Consider the following 19,581-nt stretch of genomic DNA (forward strand, 5'->3'; position numbering starts at 1 on the left):
ATGTCTAATGTAAGATAATGGCACTAGGAGGGAATGTATGGGTAAAGTAGCAGTTACTGCTGGACAAACCTAACCCTAACCCTAACCTGCTGCCACCATGGAAAACCCATTAGTATTATTAAAACCATTATAACAAAAGACACAGATAATTTTTATTTAATTTATTTAATTTTTAATTTACTGTGCTCATTTCCACTACCTTGAGTTCTTAGAATACACTGACAAAACAGCAACCTGCACAAATGACAAAACAAGGACACACTATAGCAGGAAAACATTTAATGGTGAATACAAAGTGTTTGACAAGTAACTGCACAACATCTGATCTTTCCATCAAGACTGTACTTACCAAGTCAAATGGGGCCCAAGAACTCCACCTGCCAAAAACTGCAGGATTAGACGGTAATATTAGACAACAGACAGGGCAAGATACCATCAGGGAACATTAATCCTAAGCCACAGTCATGTTCTTTAAATTCATATCACTTTGAAATCTAAATCTTCTTAACTGATTTAGAATCAGTCCTTCCCTTCCATTTGCCCTTTTGTGGAATGTTCATACCTTCGGTTTTAAATCCTAATTATTTTTCACCGTCTTATATGTTGAACTCCTCAAGTCTTTCTTGTGCTGTTCATGTTGCATAAGAGCTGAGGTCAGGCAGAGGTGGCAATGTGCAGTATTTATGCCATGGGGCACCGTGGTTCTAAATAGAGTTGTGATGTGAACAGCGGACTATCCGTTTACTACCAGAGGATCTTGGCACACTGTTGACTGTCTGCTCTACATTACCTGTCAGGACTACAGATATATGACACTGTTACTAATCGAATGTTGCACCCATCTAATAAAGTTAAATAAAAAGAGTGCCATGCGATAGAATTTGCATTTGACAGATATGATGAGCTTTCTGTAGAGTGGAGGCCTATAATCAAAATGATGAGCTAGATTCTCTCGTGCAAAATCAATGATGCTTGTCAAATTAAAAGTGTGCTAATTTTGTTTTGGACTCCTTGGAACCCTCTCAAAAACTCATGAAGTGTATCAAGAACTGTTGTTAAAACCTCTCAAAGGCCCCTGCAATAGTCTTAAGGACTTAAAAACCTTTTAGAATTACTAGAATGCCCAAGAGAAGCCCAGAAACCTTGAAGAACCTTTGGTGTGCGAAACAACCCCTGCAATCCTCTCTGAAACCTTTCAAGAACAAATGGAACCCCTTTAATTCTCTAGAACCCATTTACTCATATCACCCTCAAACATCCTATGAACTCCATCAAGGATCTACCAAAACCCGTCAAGATCACTGGATCCACTAAAGAGCCATAGAACCATCCAAAAACCTCCCTGAAAACATGAATATGCTCAAGTACCCCTAATAAGTTTTGAAAGACCATTTGAACCCCTTCAAGAACTAAAATAATTTAGTTCCACAAGAATCCCCTCTAATACTCTTCAGAACCACATGAAGGATCCTCAGAACTCCATCAAGGACCTCCCGCAACCTCTCCACATCACTGTAACCCCTCAAAAGTTAGCTCCTATTGTTCCCCTAGCATACACCTCATGGAGACCTCAGGAGGTTCCTTCAAAGATCCTCTGTTACCCCTATGAATGCCAGGATTCTTGGAACTACTTTATACATGTTTCAAGAAGCCTTAAAACCCTTCCTTCATCTGGGCTCTGTAGTACTCTTGCAACCCACTGAAACCCACTAAAGGATCAATGCAGCCCTATCGAGAACTCAGAGGTATATAAATCTCTTTATGGAAATAGCTGGTGCAGCATATTTATAACTATTAATACAAATACAGAAATAAAACACTGACGGCAATGAAATCTGCACTTGTGAACCTGTTAATTGGTACCAAACTAGGTGCATATGTGTATCTCCATCGCTTTATAACTGTTTTATTTCCATTTAGAAAGAATACATTTAAACTGATTGAATTTAATGTATTTCAAAAGAATCATCCCGTCTATGAATGGATGGCTACTCAACACCATTAAAGAGGAGAGAAAGTGTTAGATCAATGGATAATCACAGGCTTTGTTGATAAAGAATGAAAGCAAAGCATGCTTCTTATCTAAAATTATAATGCTATGCTAATTCAATCAGGCAGGATGAGAGCGGAAGCAGCCAGAGGATAATTACATGCCTTCCGTTGATGGATTCCACTGTGAAATACTGAAAGCTCTGACCAATCGCTGCATTCAGGTCCCTCTGTTTAGTCCTGATAGATGTATTCACTTCAGATTTGAATTGCCTCAGAAGTTCTTCCTCAAAACCAGAGTAACAAAAAGCTTTGAGGGATAATTCACCCACTTCACAGGGGCTGTAAAAACGGTTATATAACCTGCTGCTTGGATGTTGATTATTCTTTTTTTTAACCCATCTTTCACCTTTATGGAAGCTGTCGGAGTAACATTTTGAATAAAGATTTGTAACACATACGAAATTGTCTTCTGACTGAATGCAGGCCCATAGCTTAGTGTGAGAAACAACATGTTACAACTTGTCTGTCAGAACCATGTGCTTCAAAACTGAAAACTTCATGTTCAGTATGATGAGTATAATTAACTCGGACCTTAACTATAGATTCAGTGTGAAAGGTCTTTACAAATATAGATAAGAAAACCGAATATGAATAATGCGAATAATGTAACACTATATAAGGTTATTACCCTGCTTTATAACAGACAGGCTTTTTGCTGTCACACAGTTCAGGCATTATGTAATGATTTATTATTCACCTACATTAAAACCAAATCCAAATTTGAATATACCCTTTATCAAAATGTGCATGTGTCATAAGCTCTACTTCCATAGTGATAGAAAACATTTGTCGTGGCTGCTGCCGCTGCTGATAGTGACGGAAGTCCAAACTACACAGAGCCTCTGATTTCAAAGTAAAAGCCGGATTGATTAACCAATGACGACTTTTTTAATCAGTATTGAGCTTCCAGGCTCAAAAAAAGAAGATTATATTTAAAGGAGGAACCACATGTGTATTAGATCTATTGTAGAATATGTTTTTAGTAATATCAAGTTAGGATTTAGCCAGAAAGGAATAGACACTAAATCAAAAATATCTTCGTAATTTATTGTAGAGACATCATCAATAAATCAATACAGAAATTCAAAATGAACAATTTTATTTTTTTATGGCACATTTATTAATGTGCATATACATCTTATGTCCCTTTTGTGCTCCCACAGTCTATGAGAGGAAAGTCCCTGTATTGAATGTAATACAAAATATTGACTATATTTGGCATTAGTGTTCATTTATCTGTTTATTTATTTGGACTGGCTTGCATGCATATCATTCCTCTTTGTGTTTATTCTGAAAACCACACATACGGTTTCCGGCTCAACCCGTGTGACTTGACGCACGCTGGGAACGATGGTTTGTATTGATGGGAGAAGTGGCGTCTCTGTCAGATCAGTGTGTGTGGAGGCCGACCTGTGGCCAGTCAGACAACAGACAGTGTGAGGGCAAAGTTTCCTGTTGATGGTGTGTTTATATCAGCTGTTCTCTCTCACACTCACACACACAGTCAGCTGGAATCGCCCGGAGCGCACAGACCAGCTGAGCCGGTGTGAGGAGTCCATGCAGCATGTAGCCGCTGCTGTGGACAGCTGCTGTGTTGGTGCGTATGTCTAAAATCATTTTTAATGAAGGAGTGTGGACGATCTCAGGTGTGAATCTGTGTGACTGTCACTTGTCTTCTCTCTCTGTGCTGCTTGTGTTTCCAGCCTCTTCTCTCTCTCTCTCTCTCTCCCTCTCTCTCTTTCACTCTCTCTCTGTCTCTCTGCCGTGGCCCTCTGCCTGCCGCCGTCCCCTCCACTGATCCGAGCCCCAGTGACCCCTCTGGAGCCATGGGTGGGAGTCTGGGCTGCCACCGCTCCATCCCCAAAGACCCTACTGACTTCAGCTGCAGCAAGCGTAAATACAGCGCAGCTTGTAACTTCGGCCACATCTTGGTGAACCAGGAGCGGCTCAACATCAACACTGCCACCGAGGAGGAACTCATGACTCTACCGGGAGTCAACCGCACCGTTGCGCAGAATATCGTGGAGTACCGGGACTGTATCGGAGGGTTTAAAAAGGTGGAGGATCTGGCTCTGGTGAGCGGGATCGGTGCCACTAAACTTGAGGTGATCAAACTGGAAATCTGTGTCTCCAGCAGGACCAGTTCGTCCCAGCACTCGCCGTCCTCGTTGCGCAAAGATCTGGATCACCAGTCCTGCACCGGGATGAACATTAACACCGCGACCCCGGCCCAGCTGATGAGCATCAGAGGCATCACGGAGAAAATAGCCAAGAACATCGTGTCCTATCGGGGGGAACACGGTCCGTTCAAGAACATTGAGGACCTGGTGAGGGTCAACCACATCAACAGCTCCCTGCTGGATAAAATCCGCTTCCAGGTGTTCGTGGAGCGCTCCAGAGCGCCGTCCACCAACACCAACGGAGGACTCACCTGCACCACCAAGTCTCACCCCAGCCCGACTTCATTCAGTCTCAGGAGCGACGACCTGGACCTCCCGCCCGGAGGACCGACCCAGATCATCTCAGTGCGGCCCGACGTGGAGCCCCCGCCCGGGCTGCGGGATGGGAAGCCCATAGTGCGCGTGGCCACATGGAGCCTGCAGGGCTGCTCCTGCGATAAGGCCAACAACCCGGGGGTCAAGGAGGTGGTGTGCATGACCCTGCTGGAGAACGAGTAAGTACAAGTTCCAACATTGAAGCATAGACTAAACCGTTACATATTAAGAGTATAATGAGCACAGTTAGTGAAGTGTGTGGTGGAGAAGTAGTCTCATACACCAAAAGTGAGGCAAAACTTCAGATCAGATAAAAAAGACTTCAAGATCAGTCAAAAGTTCAAAAGTCATTTATTTATCTTAATTGTGGTTATTAACATGTATTAGTTATACTCTTCATCAGACTTAGATTACAACATCTGTGTCTTTCCACCAAATTACCTAGATTAAAAATGATCAGTATGGAAACACTGATATAATATAAAGAGCTACATACAGTACCAGTAAAAAGTTTGGACACACTTTCCCATTCACATCAATGAGAAAGTGTGTCCAAACTTTTGACTGGTACTGTATGTGGAGGACAGTCTTTGTCTTTGGTATATTTTTCTTCAACATTAAATTGACAATTGTGATTTAAATCTTGTCTCAACAATGTGTCCTGACATTCTAAACAGATGATGTTGAGCCAAATACTGCCATTAATCATCATATTGTATCTGCTGTCTGTAAAACGGTGTAATCAGTGGCACTTGGCAGATAGCTTATGCTGGAGATGACTGTGTGCCAGCACTGTCCTGTACAAGTTATACCTGAGCCTGCTCAGTCTGTTAGAGCATAATGACCTGAAGCTAATTATCTTTTGCTTCGACTAATGAAAATTATTTACCACCTAAAGCTGAAGTAGCAAACAAGAAAGTGTCTTTCACAAATGATGCCGTGACTTTGTTTAGATTTATTTGTGACCACAAAAAGAATCTTCATAAACAGAACATCAGTTCCCTGGTAGTTAGGGATACCTAACTACCAGGGGCCCAAAAAGCCCAAGTTCACTGCATGTCATAGAGAATTACTATTTGGATTAACTACAAAGCTTTTTGGGCATACTCCTAAATATAAGTTGAGTTTCATTAAATTATCTCAAATTAATTGACACATAAAAACCTGAGCCAGGTAGCTTGAATTGGCTTGTGAAGCAAAGAAGGAGAACGTACTGTACTGTACACAGAGTAGAGATAGGGAGGGAGGGGAGTCAGTAGGGGAACAACAACACATTTTTGCATGCTTGTTTAAAACAAACTTTCAACTATAATTGGAGTTGATGGAAAAAATAACATAAACTGAGAAATCAAAGAATAAAATAAAACCTTATTAAAGCATGATCTGTTCAATACTGTTACCTAATTAGAAAAAGTGAATAAAAGGATCATATACTTCCTGAATATGTACTTACATTGTGACAAATAATATTGTTATTTTGTGCTTCCCCCATAAAAGAGCAATAAAAAGTGATATGTAGTTAAATAGAACACAGAGCCATTATACAGCCCAACAAGATCAATGCAGCAGGTTTATGGGCCACACCAGTTTAAATGTTATGGAGACAAGTTTCACTGAGTCTTATGTAACATTTCTGATTCTTTCATTCACTTTTACTCACTTGTGTCAGTTATTAGACTATCATTTGAAAAGAGACTGCAGGCAGAGCAGAGAGAGCAACAGGATCTTTAGTTGACCAGTTAAAGTGTCTTGTGTTCTTTTGCCCTGAGTGCAACATTTGTGCAAATATGAGCCTCTGTGAATCAGGTTAATCTGCCTAGATAAACTGTGAGAGCAGCGTTTCAGTGTCAGGCTACTCCGTGAATGTATAACGAGATCATTTGAATGGGATTATCATGGCATTTGTTTGACAACAAGAGGCGGCGTGGATATAAAGCTTCTCTCACCAGGTCTGAGATGCCTCAGCGTGAAATGACATTTGAGATATATACTTTGTTGGGCTCACATGGCTGCTCACATGGCCTTAGTGTTTTTCAGTTATTCTTTGTTCATAATACCCAGTTCTAGAGCTGGGTGTAACCTGGCTATCTCAGTGGCTGTTGGCACAAGGTTAAATAGGCTTGAGTTTTGCCAGTGCAATTGTCCGGAGTGGTGTGGTATCCTGTTTGGGCTGGTGAGCTCTGACCCTGCCTTGAAGATGGAGTGGGTGGGGGATTGTGGTGGTGGGTTATGAGAGGGCATTCCTGCAGGACAAGTAGCTTGAAACTGTCACTGCCAGTGAAATTAGTATCCTCTGCTATGTAGCCGCCATATGATCCACCATAGCACCTAAACATTCTCTCCTCTCACATATGGAGAAGGTGCCACACCAAACTCCATTTAAAAATCTGTCGCTTTAAAGCTACTTTCTGTACACACTCAATAGAAAATGACCAAAAACCTTTATTGAATGATCCACTTCTGTTTATCTATTCAGCTTATGACTAATACATCTACTAAAACTTATTTTATTACAACTTCAATTTCTATACTAAATTCACCTGTTTTTCAGAATGGATAAAGGAAGTTTTTTTGGTCATGTTCTGTAAGGTATCAGAAGGGGTTTTTTACCCTATGGAGAATTGAATAAAGCAGAATTGGTTCTGTTTAGAGCCTCATTGTGCACCACATATCCCAGACATCATCTTAGCAAGGTTGCAATGGTAAATAGCAGGTATGTTGTCTCATCATGACATCCTTTTTGTTCTCACTAGCTGGCAACTATGAAACCTTTCTGTACAGGCATTACCAAAAAAGATGGGTTTATTTCAATGTTCTTCAGGCTATTTTTACAGTATATGTGTGTTTGCTCCTGATCTCCTGGGTACTGCAGGATCCTCCTTAGTTCAGCCTTAGTTTTCTGTTATCAGAGGCCGTTCGACTTATTCAGCAGGTTGAATCAATGATAGAAAACTGCTTAGCCTTGTGTTACAGTGATGCCACTCCTTCAGTACGGTTTCTTATTAGTTTTTGCCTCTTTGTTTTCTTTAACAAACAGCAGAACACCGCAGGCTGGAAACCCAACTGCACAGCAAACCTAACCCTAAGAAAACAGACACATTCTCAATTTGCATTCCAAACACGTGGCAGGACTGTTGAATCATAGAAACAGTGGTGTGAAAATGGTTGACCACAATATTGTTTGTCTTGCTGTCTTTTTTTCCTTGGAGTTCAAATACAAGGTAGTGAGTTTCTCTATCATTTATGTTCACAAACCACTTAAGCAAGGAGAGGTGACATGAGGTGACCTAAAGGCCTTAGGAGTCTTCAAACAAAGTGCTTGTTGGATCATCTAACAGCATTTGAAACCCTCTTTCTGAAGACTGAATGGGGGCATTTTGTGTCTTCCCAGAAAAGACAATCCGACCATTAGGCCCACTTTACACACTGATTATCTGAGTTTGTGGAGGTAAGACAGCAGCCAGAGTTTCAACTTGTCTTTCAATCTCTCTTATATCATTCCTTTCACAACTACCTCAAAGGGTAGCAACAACCATTCTCAAGGACAGACTGTATGAAAAGTGTGCTTCTTTATCTGTATTTGTGTGATTCATCACATTTCACGCCTCTCTATGATGACGGGTTTTTCTGTCTCTCTTCGATTGATGGCATTTATAAAGGGTTTAAACACTGGTGCTTTTAGACGTGGTTGAATTTGATACTTACTGAGACCCTTAAAGCAATGCAGACAGAGGGCTTCAGTTGACAGTGGTTTAAAACTGTCTTGGTATGTCAGGACCCTTAAGGGTTCATTACGTAACACCTATTTCATAGAACAAGCACATAGCTGTTCAGAATCTCCATACTGGAAGGCGTGACGAAAAACGTGCCATCGTGGCCTCCTCCTGGTTTTATCCCAAGAACTCTTTGAATTATCTGCATCTTGTGGCTCTATGTTGTTGATATTATTTTTGGGCTTTTTGCCCTTATTGGACAGTTGGTGGCAGAGGGTTAGGGTTAGGGTTAAACAAGGAGAGAGAGAAAGGAGTATGGCATGCAACAAAGGTCCATTGCCGGACTCGAACCAGGGACATTACGAGGTTTATGACCACAAGGGTGCTCTGTCTTGTGCATCTTTATATTCTCAGCTTAATTCATTGTTCAGATGCATATAACAGCATACTGTTAAAGACAAACTTTCCTCAAAGACACGAGTCACTACATGAAGTAGGTGTTATGGTCAGATTATCTTTTTCGGAATGGACCTAGCCCCTCCAGTCTCAACCCTGGAAATGTGTTCTAGAGGAGACTGTATGAATCTGAAACATACTGAAGCCTTCATGTCTTTGGGTGGACTATGGATTTGGTGATAATGAAGGCCACGTCTAGTTGGGTGTGCGACATTTTCAGAATCAGACATGTTGATTAAGCCGTCTATAAGCCTCCACCACACCCAATGCAAACGGTGTTAGGTAAGGCCTCCAGCCTCACATGACAGACCCATTTGAACAAGGAGTGTTTGCTGTCGTGTTTTGATAAGGACTGTCTGATTACCTTTTGGCGCCATCTTAGATCATCTTCCTCTCCGTATCTGCCTCCCCTTCCATCTCCTCTGTATCCCCCCCTTCTAATAAATCTGCAGCACTTCCCTCGCTCATGCCTCCCACTTCCTGTGTTCCGGAGCCATTGGTAACAACCCCTGACGATGACATTGTACAGGTTTATTGTTATGGTGGAACGGCCGGCAGCAGGAGGAGCAGGCTGTAGAGGAGATACGGTGTGTTTGCACAGCGCTCGGGCTCCGCTGTGTGAGCAATCACAAGATCCAGGCTGCGTTTACTCACTTCCTGGCTTTCCTCCAGGCGCAAGCAGAGAGCTACTAGAGTTCATTGAACTCCCGCTTACTAAAGGTTAAACAGCCGACTGCTCTCAGCCATCAGGGTCTCACGGGCCTGTTAATGTTAGTGATCACACTGGAACAGCCACTAGCTCTTAACAGTGGGGTTAATATGGATCGAGGTAAAGATGTGAGCTGACAGGCTTTCACTTGAGTCACAGCTAATCTGGCTGCAGCAGTGAAACTCTGTGCTGCTGTCAAATCTGCTCCAGGGATCCTCTCTGTGTACATGACAGGTTGTAGGAGGACATTTCTGTTTCTGGAGTGAGCCATGCAGTTTTTTTCCCTGTGCTTCATCAGTCCATGGTTCTTTCTTTTGTGTGTGTGTGTGTGTGTATGTGTTTGTCAGCTGTATTGGTTTTGAAACCCTCACATGTCGTCAGTAATGTGTGCAATGCTTTCGTGCAACTTCCAGGCTTCCTGAAGCAACCAACGTCTGTCCTCTGTGTCCAAATGGCACAGGGTGATGCTGCAAGAGACGAAAAACATCACAACCCAGCGTGCAGCATCATTTATTCATCCAATTTACCATTCTGCCTAGCTGACACTTCACCACACACAGGAAGTGAAGAATCAAAAACATATAATTTAATTAGAGGATAGCAAAGAGGAAGTGATCTGTCCTCATAACGCTGGGCTCAACAGTGTTAGACATTATGTCATGTCTTTGATTTTCTCTGGTTTGTTTCATGCTAAACCAACCAGGCGGTTCAATATAAGCGTGATGTGTGCACTTCCCAAAGCACACATAGGTTTGTTCTTGCTTCAAGCAGGTTTAGTCCAGTAGAGGAGGCGTTTCAGCCTGCTGTCATGTTAGATAGATGGCTTGTGGGTGCATTTTTCAGTCAGTGCCTCAGCTTTTCTGTTAATGTTTTTGTCCATTCTTTGAGGCAATAGGATGACCGTTTGGGATATAGCGTTAGGGTTAAAGTTTTAGGCATTAAACTACTCTGCAGGTCGGTTGTTCTGCATTGTGGAGACTACTGTTCTTCCTCTGTGGATTTCTGTCTCTTCATGTAATCCCAGACTGACTCCATGATGTTTAGATCAGAGCTCTGTGGGAGCCAAACTATCTGCTGCAGGACTCAAGATAGTTCTTTATGACTCTGGCTGGATATTTCATCATGCTGCAGAATGAAATCAGGACCAATCAGATGGATCCCTGGTGGTGTTGCATTATAGATAAGAATCTAAACCTCTGAAGTGCCTACAATGTTTACACACTACTGTACAATTTCTTCCAGGGAGTCAGATGAGAAGATCAATATCAGAATATCAGAGTCAGAGGCAGGATGTGGTTAGATTAGACTGAAAGCAGCTGGGTCAGAGACAAATAGTACTTCTATAAAGGATTTTTTAAAGTCTTTTCAAAATGATGTAATGTATAGTTTTGAGTCCGGAACAAGTCTAATTTCTTAAGTAACATTTTAAATTGTTTAAAGTCATTTTCTGACTGAACTTTCAACTTCACCACCTAAAAAAATGTTAGATGGTGTGACCAAATATTTGTAAAATTGCATATATTTTTCTACTTGCCAAAGTGAAATCTTTGGTAAGAGTCTCTTAGAATGTCTACAGTGCCGAACACATTATTTTGTGCTTAAGGATCCAATTTTACATTTAAAGACAGTAAATAATTATACAAATGAATGCATTCAATACAATAACTACTCACTTCACAGTTATCAACCATTTGTTCACTTTAAGCTATTATTTATTGGTTTAAATGAATATTTTACCTGGTTGCACCACTTGGTGATGATCATTTGTGCCACCTGATAATATTAGTAATGACAGGAAATATGCTGAATAAGTGCATTTTTATTTTCAAATACAAAAAAACCCCAACCAGTCTCTTTGGAAGTAAAAGTAGTAAATTGATCAACATCACATGAGATCACATTCAGTACATAGCTACTAGAATAGACTACAGTGCAATAGATTGATTGGATACACTGTAATTGGTTGTGTTTGAACTTTATATGTGATGACATGAAGGGATGTTTTGAAGGGATGCAGAGATAGTGTTGTGGGACTGTGATCCAGCTGCTGTAGAAGCCACATGTGTGGATGACTCCCTCCAAAATAATAATAATAATTAGAAAGAAAGCACACCTCACTTTTAAGTTTGCAGAAGAATTGATCTACAAAATCCACATGGAGGTAAACTTCATCATCTCTTAGTCTTTCTTTTCAATCCCTGCACTCTCTGGCTTGGTGCAGCCAGTTGTAGTGCTTTTTGGCAAAGCTATCGAGCTTCTGATTGAAAAGGTTCAACAGTTCAACTCATGTTCGGGTTTGTTCTTATTTGGCAGAATTCATGTAGGTCTTACGCCCCTCTGACACCAATTTTCTTATCCACTGATGCCAGGTCACAGTCTCTTCCAGACTGGGCTGTTACAACGTCTATACCTCACTGTAGCAGCATTTTACACAAAACTTAATACATGCATGATTTGTTACCTGGACTGCACACAGTTAATGACATCAATCTTAATCTTGCTCCCACTGGATTTCTCACTATTACCACCTGCTGCTGTAATCTATGTTTTACACTCACATCTGCAAACATTCTGATCATTCACCTTAGACCTGCATGGATTTAGTGTTTTCTCCCATCCCACAGAGAAAACACGTTATTTTACTGTGTAGTATTAATACATTCATACTAGTGCAATAATTACAGTTATTCTAGTGCAAGTAAACCTAACCTAGAGCAATTATATTGTACTTATTATTTTAGAACATGTATTGCTGCAGGTGTTTGTTTTGACAAAGTGGCCAAACCATGTAATTATAATGTTAGACACTTGTAATTACAAGCCCAGGCACTGTGAAAGAGATGTCTGTTAATTAGCTGATTGCTTTTTTGAGCAAAATGAATTTCTGTTCTTTTGGGATCCTAATTGTCCCCTTTTACTGTGTGCTTGGCATCATCATTACAATTTGCAGTTTGACCATTTTTCTTACTGTTCTTTATTAAACTATTATTTTCACAATAGACTGCACAGCTACAATATTAATATCATTAGTGACATTCAAACGTATCCAAAACGTGTCATAAACTGTTTAATATTTTCCAGTTGGCCGTTTGCTTAGCTTATTGAAGGTCGGTGACTTGATACTACAGGAAGTAGAAATGACTACAGGAACCCTAGAAAGTGTGTGTATAAAAAGAAAAAGACACAATATATTCAATAAAATAAATACTCCAAGCTTCAAATAGTGCATGTGACTTTCATTTAAATACAGCAAAAACCTCTTGACGCCAGTGATAACACAGAACTGAAATTACAAGCAGGGATCAACAATGGTAGCACACACTTCAAATGAAGCTCCTCCTACAATTTTACAGAGTTTTCTAATACTAATACTTTTCTTATACCGTAACCTGTGTTGCTGTGTAAAGCAATTTGTGAGAAAAGTTTTTTTTTTTTTCTAACTAACATATTCAAGTTAAAGAGAAATCAGCTTTATATTTGGATCATGTAAGTGGAACAAAAGTCAGTTTGGTGACCTGAACAAGTTGAAACTTAAAGCAGAAAGGTTACTCAAGGTTCTTTTTTTTTCCATCACAGTGTCAAGTCATGAGGGTTTGTTTTCCTTGGTACTGAGACTGTGGTTGACCTCTAACCTCACTGACAGGGCTCATGGTGGTATTGGCTGACACTACACACATGAAAAGGAGTGTTCCTACTAAAAGCAAGCTGTAGTTTCTCAGAAAAGGACATGAGTGAAAAAGGAAGAGACTCCAGACAAAGTGATCTACATCCTCATCTAGTCGCCAAAGCAGTTTCATAGTGGATTGTGATGTTGCATTATCATTTTGGCACACGATAGGCTATTAAATCATACACCCAAGCACAACAAAAACAGAAACAGAAAAGAAGAGAAAGAAGAGAATAGATGTGTAAGAAGAAAACCGTTTAAAATGCATTTCCTGTGTAGCCTTTCATGTTTCATATCCCAACCAGTCCTTCAGGTTGTTAGCAGAGCTGGTTAACAGATGATGGTCCAGCCTGTTGTGTTGACACAGCAGCCACTAAAGCCAATTATATGGTAATGAGTTGCTGGTGATATTCCTGGTCTTTGAGTGATGGGCTTACAGATAGCAGCTGTTGTCATCGCAGTTAATCATATTACTGTCTAATCAGAGCTGCTTCTGCTCCTTGTTTAGCTCAATATGTCTTTACAGAGAAGTGAAAGCTCATGAAAGCAGAAGGGACTGTCAATAGCTGTATTTCCTTGTGGCATTTTATCCAGTTAATATTCAGAACAATAGACCATCTATTGTTTAAACATTCCTTCTGATTGGCTGAGTGTATTTTTAGAATCTGTATTAATTTCTCTGCACATGTTGGTCCACTGAAGTTAGCGCTTCTTGCTGGTTTGTGAGAGATTCATAGTTGTGGTAGGGCTCTGCTCGGGTCAAATTTGCTGTTAAAGGAAAGATTTGACATTTTGGGAAATATATTCATACCACTGTCATAGCTGCATGTTAAGTTAGGATGGCAATTAGCAAAAAAAAAAAAAAAAAACTGTCCTTGTTCTGTCCAACGTAAAAGGACAAAGTTCACTAATTAACATTTTAGTAGGTAGTAATAGGTTGTATCACAAACAAATGTAATAATTCAAATGTTAATATTTCTACATTTATGCTTATGTGCAAATCAAGCACACTTACACACAATGTGTTAATGAGGATGGAGTCAATTATTCTGGAGAAAGTTTATATTCGAACCAAAACACCCAATATACACCCCTCCCTTCATGATCCTTCAGGAGCTGCACTCCCCAAATTCATGGACGTGCATTGCCATGGCAACAACCAAACACGCGATATGGTGAAATCCAGAGCAATACTACAGTGTCAGCTGTAGAGTTACCTCTGTTGCTCTCACACTTTATCGTCTCATGTGAGCACAACAGTCCATCCACACTCCAAAAGAGGTTACATGTCAGCTCCACACCAAGAACTAGTATTGTAATATCAATGCTGCAAATAGCACCTTTCATTCTTTACCACAGAATACACTTTTATCTACAGCAAGGCCACTAACAGGCTTTGTGAGTGACAGACTCTTCACATCCACGCTTGCATGAGTTATGTTGCAAATCTGACTGTTGACTGCAGTAAACACAGGCTCAGTGCAGCTGCTGAGATGATGTGCCCTATGTCTTTGGCCTGTTCAGTGGATTATGAAACATGCTGGCAGACGGTTTGGCAGCAGCATCACACACACTCCTTTAATCCCTTCACAGACCTGCAGAAACACACACATAAGCATGAATATTCACATGTCTTTAACGTCACAAGAAGAAGTACTTCTGTAACAATGCTATAAATAATAAATCAGTCAAATAGAAATATAGATAAGGTAAAATAGCAATAAAGTGATGAACAGTATGAACAGTAGTATGTTGTACAACAACGGAGATGTGCAATGCATCAACAGAACCTATGCAGTATGGAAAATAAGGCAAAGTAGCAATTAAGTAATAGACTGTCTAAACATTATGCACAGTATGTACAGTATATAACAATGTAAACAGCTCAGATGTGCAATGCAACACCAAAACAGAACAGAAATGTAGATATAGAGTTTTCATAAACACACAATGTGGGTAAATGTATTGATGAGCCTGGACAGATGTGTACTGTATAGCTTATTTGGTGGCATGGTGCAGTATGTCTATGTGTGTAAGTCACAATTATGGGGTCAGTCAGATAGATAATGGGAGGTAGCAGTTACGGCTCTGGAGAAAAAGCTATTTCTTAATCTGTATGTTCAGGTGTACAAGGCCTTGTAACGTCTGCCAGATGGAAGGAGTTCAAACAGATGATGGAATGGGTGTGTGGAGTCCTTACGGATGCTGGTAGCTTTCCTTTAGGCAATCTGAGCTGTAAATGTCCTCCAGGGCTGAAAGCTGTAACCCAATGATCTTCTGTGCGCTGGAGGCGACATCCTGAAGAGCTTTCCTATCAACTGCTGTGCAACATAGATACCACACAGAGATGAAGAATGCTACAATCCTCTCTGTGGTGCAGTGATAGAAAGTCATCAGCATCTGTTGGGGAAGACCAGCTTTCTTCAGAACAGCCATCGCTCTGCTTTCTTGACCAATGCAGTGGTGTTAGTTGACCATGTGAGGTTCTCTGAGAAGCCGGACTCTCTCTCCCCCATCTGTCTCATTTGATGAAGACTAGAGCGAACTCATCACCCTGTGACCTTCCAAAAGTTGATGATAAGCTCTTTGCTCTTTGCTCTAAGGGACAGATTGTTTTCTGAGCACCTCCACTTCATAGGTCCAATCCATTGCTGTTGGAGAACTGCCCGATCACCATTGTGTCATCACAAACTTAACGATGGCGTTAGTGACAAATGCAGGAACATAATTGTGTGTGGAGAGGCAGTAGAGTATAGGGGCCTAGTACACACCCCTGTGGTTAGAGTCAGAGTTATAGTAGAGGACAGGTGGTGGCCCAGTCCTGAAGACATTCTGACCGGAAATTCAGGATCCAGGTGCTGTTGTCTATAAATAGTGTCCTCATGTATGAATCCTGTCTCTCCAGGTGAGTCAGGACAGTGCGAAGAGCCAGAGAGATGGTGTCCCCTATGGATCTCTAAGTGACCTGGTGTTAGTCCAGTAAGAGAGAGGACCAACCTTTCGAAGCACTAGTGTGAAAGCAACTGCACCATAGTCGATCAGTCCTTTTTTATGAGCGCTCTTAAGAGATTCTGTACCTTTTTGCTCATCCACGATTTCTGAAGCATCAGTTCTGGAAGCCCCACCGCCATCTTACATTGTCAGTGATGTTAAGAATAGCGCTTAGATATCACTGAGACAACCTGGTCCTCTAAAAGAATCCACAGAGAGGTTGCAGCCAACCTGGGTGCTGAGGTCATGAGGACGGACAGGGGTTGCTGCAAAAGAGGTCTGTGCTGAGCTGACGCAGGTTGTTGGGTGCTCATGTGGAAATTTCCATTGGCGCAGCATTTTATTGCGGGTGGACAGTGAGTTAGGGGCATTGCCTAGCAAACCCTGCCAGCAAAGGAGTTACTCAGGCCAATACAGTGCTTCCAGCCCCATTTCTTCCACTAAACAAAGCTGATTTGGGCTTGTTTGTCTCCTGCAGCAGCACTTTAACACAGGGCAGCAAATCAAAGTGACTTACAATAGTCAATAGCCAGCTAAAGGCAACTCCACTTTAATTAGGGAAATTGAGACAAAAGATAAATTACCTCAGAGATATTGGAGAGAGATGACTTATGGGTCAGTGTATAGTACAGATTAGTAAAATGAATACTTGATTTGAAGGGTAAACCTAAAAGGAATACTCCACCACAAGGCTTGAAAGACAGCTGTGAAAGACCAGTAGCTTCCTTTGAATTCCAATTTCATGGTGAAAGAAAAGCACCAATGCATCTGTAGAAACTTTTCAAAACACCACTGCAGTGCGGTCCTCTTCTCTGCTGTCCATCCATACAATCAGTATCTCCCAAACACTTCCAAAATATGGCTAAGATTGTCACTAGCAGAGTTTGTGACAAATGTAGTGGCAGATTTTAAATGAAGGTATTGTTAGTTATTGTTGGAGTGACGATGGGATAGGATTTATTTTTCTAATACTGACTGGGATCATTTGTGTCTCCCAGCTCATTTATATAACTTTAGTATTGTTCATTTAGTATTTTTAGTATTTTAGTATTGTTACAGTTGCTTATTAAATCATCCAGCAGTCACAGAGCAACATTAACAATAATTTGGAGGCATATTTCTGTCCACCTAATTATTATAAGTCCATTTTTCACCACTTTTTTAGCTCTGATTTGGTCTTTGTGTAAATGTAAATGTGCAAATTACACATTGCTAAAAAAAAAGAATGTATTTGACATTTGCTATACATGTTATTTACGGAATTGCAGCCTTTTTTGATAGTATTCTCATGCAGAATATCAAATCCCCTACAATGTTAGTGGTTATTTGTTCTCTTCATAGCTGTATGTTAGTTCCTCAAAAGTGGGGACAGTTTATTGGATATAAATATTCATCTGAATGTGACCGTATTTGCACAGCCACCACAAATCACCAATAGAGGAACTATGTCCTCCTTTGTCTGGAGTTCAGCACAAAATCCTCTAAAAACTACGGTGACAGATTTCACAAGACAGCAGTTATATGAAGCGAAAAAAATCCCCCAAACTCAGAACTGCTTTTACCACCGTCAGCACCGCATCACATCAACACTTTAAATTTGCCCCTTTTCTCTTTTCAGCTCTAGAAAAATCCTCCGAGACTTTATTTATGTTCGAGGTCAGCTGTGTTGCTGCTGCTCATCATCCGTGATTACGCAACCTCGTGTCTGCTCACAGATTTGCTTTAATCTGACAAATGCTGAAGCAGACACTGTTTTTGCTCCATCATGTTGTGTTTGTGTCTGCACAGCGGCAGTAGATACGGAGGCCAGAAATCCGCTGTGATTGTTTGACATGAACGGCAGTCGCTGTTGTCACGGTGACACTGAAGGATTAGTTTCTCTCTGCAACCTTTGTTTGTATTTTTGTACTTGCTTGTGTCTGTGCTTATTTTCATTTCTTCTCAGGGAATCATTTCTGTCAGGATTATCGCGTGTAGACACAGCATATTCCGTTGACATCTCAAGGCTTCAAAGTACAGTCAAAGCACAAGTTTGCATCACTGACTCAGCGTTCTCCTACATGTCCTGATGACATGGCTAAAGCTAAGGTCAGCTCAGGTTGTGCTGGGCTTGAATCCTTGCCAGTGGAAACGGGAGGATCAGGATCTTAACCAGCAGGAGAGTAGCATAGACTCTGTGAGAGTTTCTTTCATTGTGCAGAGTGATCACACCTAGGAGGAAAGAGGGTATTGTCTCTGTGGCTGCAGGCCTGTTTGTTCTGAAAACAGGATCTGTGGTATCGCTGATCACGAAAGCAACAAAGGGGCAGTAGAAATAGATGAATCTGCAGGAAAACTGAAATGAGGATCATTGGTACTGATACTAATTTATAATGAGTATCTTAGTGGTATAGTTATGTAATGAAGTGCTGTACTATTTGCATTAGACTTGACGTGGCTTAGGTTAATCTCCACTGCTTCTAATACTGCGGATAGTCTAGCCTGAATGCATGTTAGATAAACTACACACACAGCAGGTTGTGTTAGTAAGCTGCAAAACACATTGACTTCATGCAATTTGAAATATAGCAGCACTTTCAGTAACTTCATATATACAAATTTGCAGCTAAAACAGCAAGTCAAAGTTTTCAACCCCCACAAAGTTTGACTTGATATAGTAAAACAACCTGTTTTGTTTCCGGGTTGGTTGTGATTGGTTAGCTGCTTTCATGCAAGGCAACAACAGAGGAAAGAAATAGGCCACAGGTCACATTTTCGTGCACTAACTGAGAGTCAATATCACAGCAATCATTCATTCACATCAATTAGCAGCTACAGAACAATATTTCCTTTAGGAGATGGTGGAGACCAAATCTGAGCTAAAAAGAGTCTGAATACTGTACTTACCATAATGTCATAATATGTCAACATTTTAAAAGCTTTTTCTGCTGACCACAAGTGGCCCCCCAAAAAATCATATGTTCACACTGGCCTTTAAAGATCTCTCTCAATGCTTTCAATGTGATGGAGGACAAAATCCACAGTGTGTCCACACAGTCGTTTAAAAGTAGATGTAAAGCTTCTATTCAGCTTCAGCAGTCTGAGTTAGTCATATCAAGTGATATCTGACACATTTACAGTTTTCTAGCATCAAATTCCTTCTTAGTGTTTCCTGTTGAGCTGTGGTGGAAGTATAGTAACAAAAATAGGGACTTTGGTACTAAAAACACTGTAACATTGAAACATAGAAGATGGATGGCTGAAGCTTCATATTAGCATATTAGCTAACACAGTCAACATTTACCCTAGTACTACATTAGCTTGTGTCCACTGAAAAGCTAATATTGAAATGATTTTATTTTAGTTTTACCACAAATATAGCAAGATTGTTTTTTGTTGTTGTTTACACCACTAGTCTTGTGACGTAGTTTTATCATTTCTGATTGGCTGTTGCTTGATGCTAGATGCAAAAAATATCAAAGATTTTGATGCATTTGATATTTTTTGAGGTGCCTTTTC

General features: G+C 40.6%; 1 protein-coding gene across 2 annotated transcripts in view; it reads left to right on the forward strand.

Annotated features, from left to right (window-relative positions):
• Window positions 1-3,426: 3,426 nt before the first annotated feature.
• Window positions 3,427-19,581, forward strand: part of eepd1 (endonuclease/exonuclease/phosphatase family domain containing 1) — a 31,687-nt gene continuing 15,532 nt past the window's right edge. Inside the window, exons 1-2 of one of the 2 annotated variants that reach the window (XM_053334497.1) lie at window positions 3,427-3,649; window positions 3,756-4,726. In XM_053334497.1, coding sequence (XP_053190472.1) covers window positions 3,879-4,726 — 848 coding nt within the window. In that variant the 5' untranslated portion in view covers window positions 3,427-3,649; window positions 3,756-3,878. Of the gene's footprint in view, window positions 4,727-19,581 lie in introns of both variants that reach the window. The other variant, XM_053334496.1, reaches the window with a different exon arrangement.

The sequence above is a fragment of the Scomber japonicus genome, chromosome 15, assembly GCF_027409825.1.
Source record: "Scomber japonicus isolate fScoJap1 chromosome 15, fScoJap1.pri, whole genome shotgun sequence".
In the NCBI taxonomy this organism is placed as follows: domain Eukaryota; kingdom Metazoa; phylum Chordata; class Actinopteri; order Scombriformes; family Scombridae; genus Scomber; species Scomber japonicus.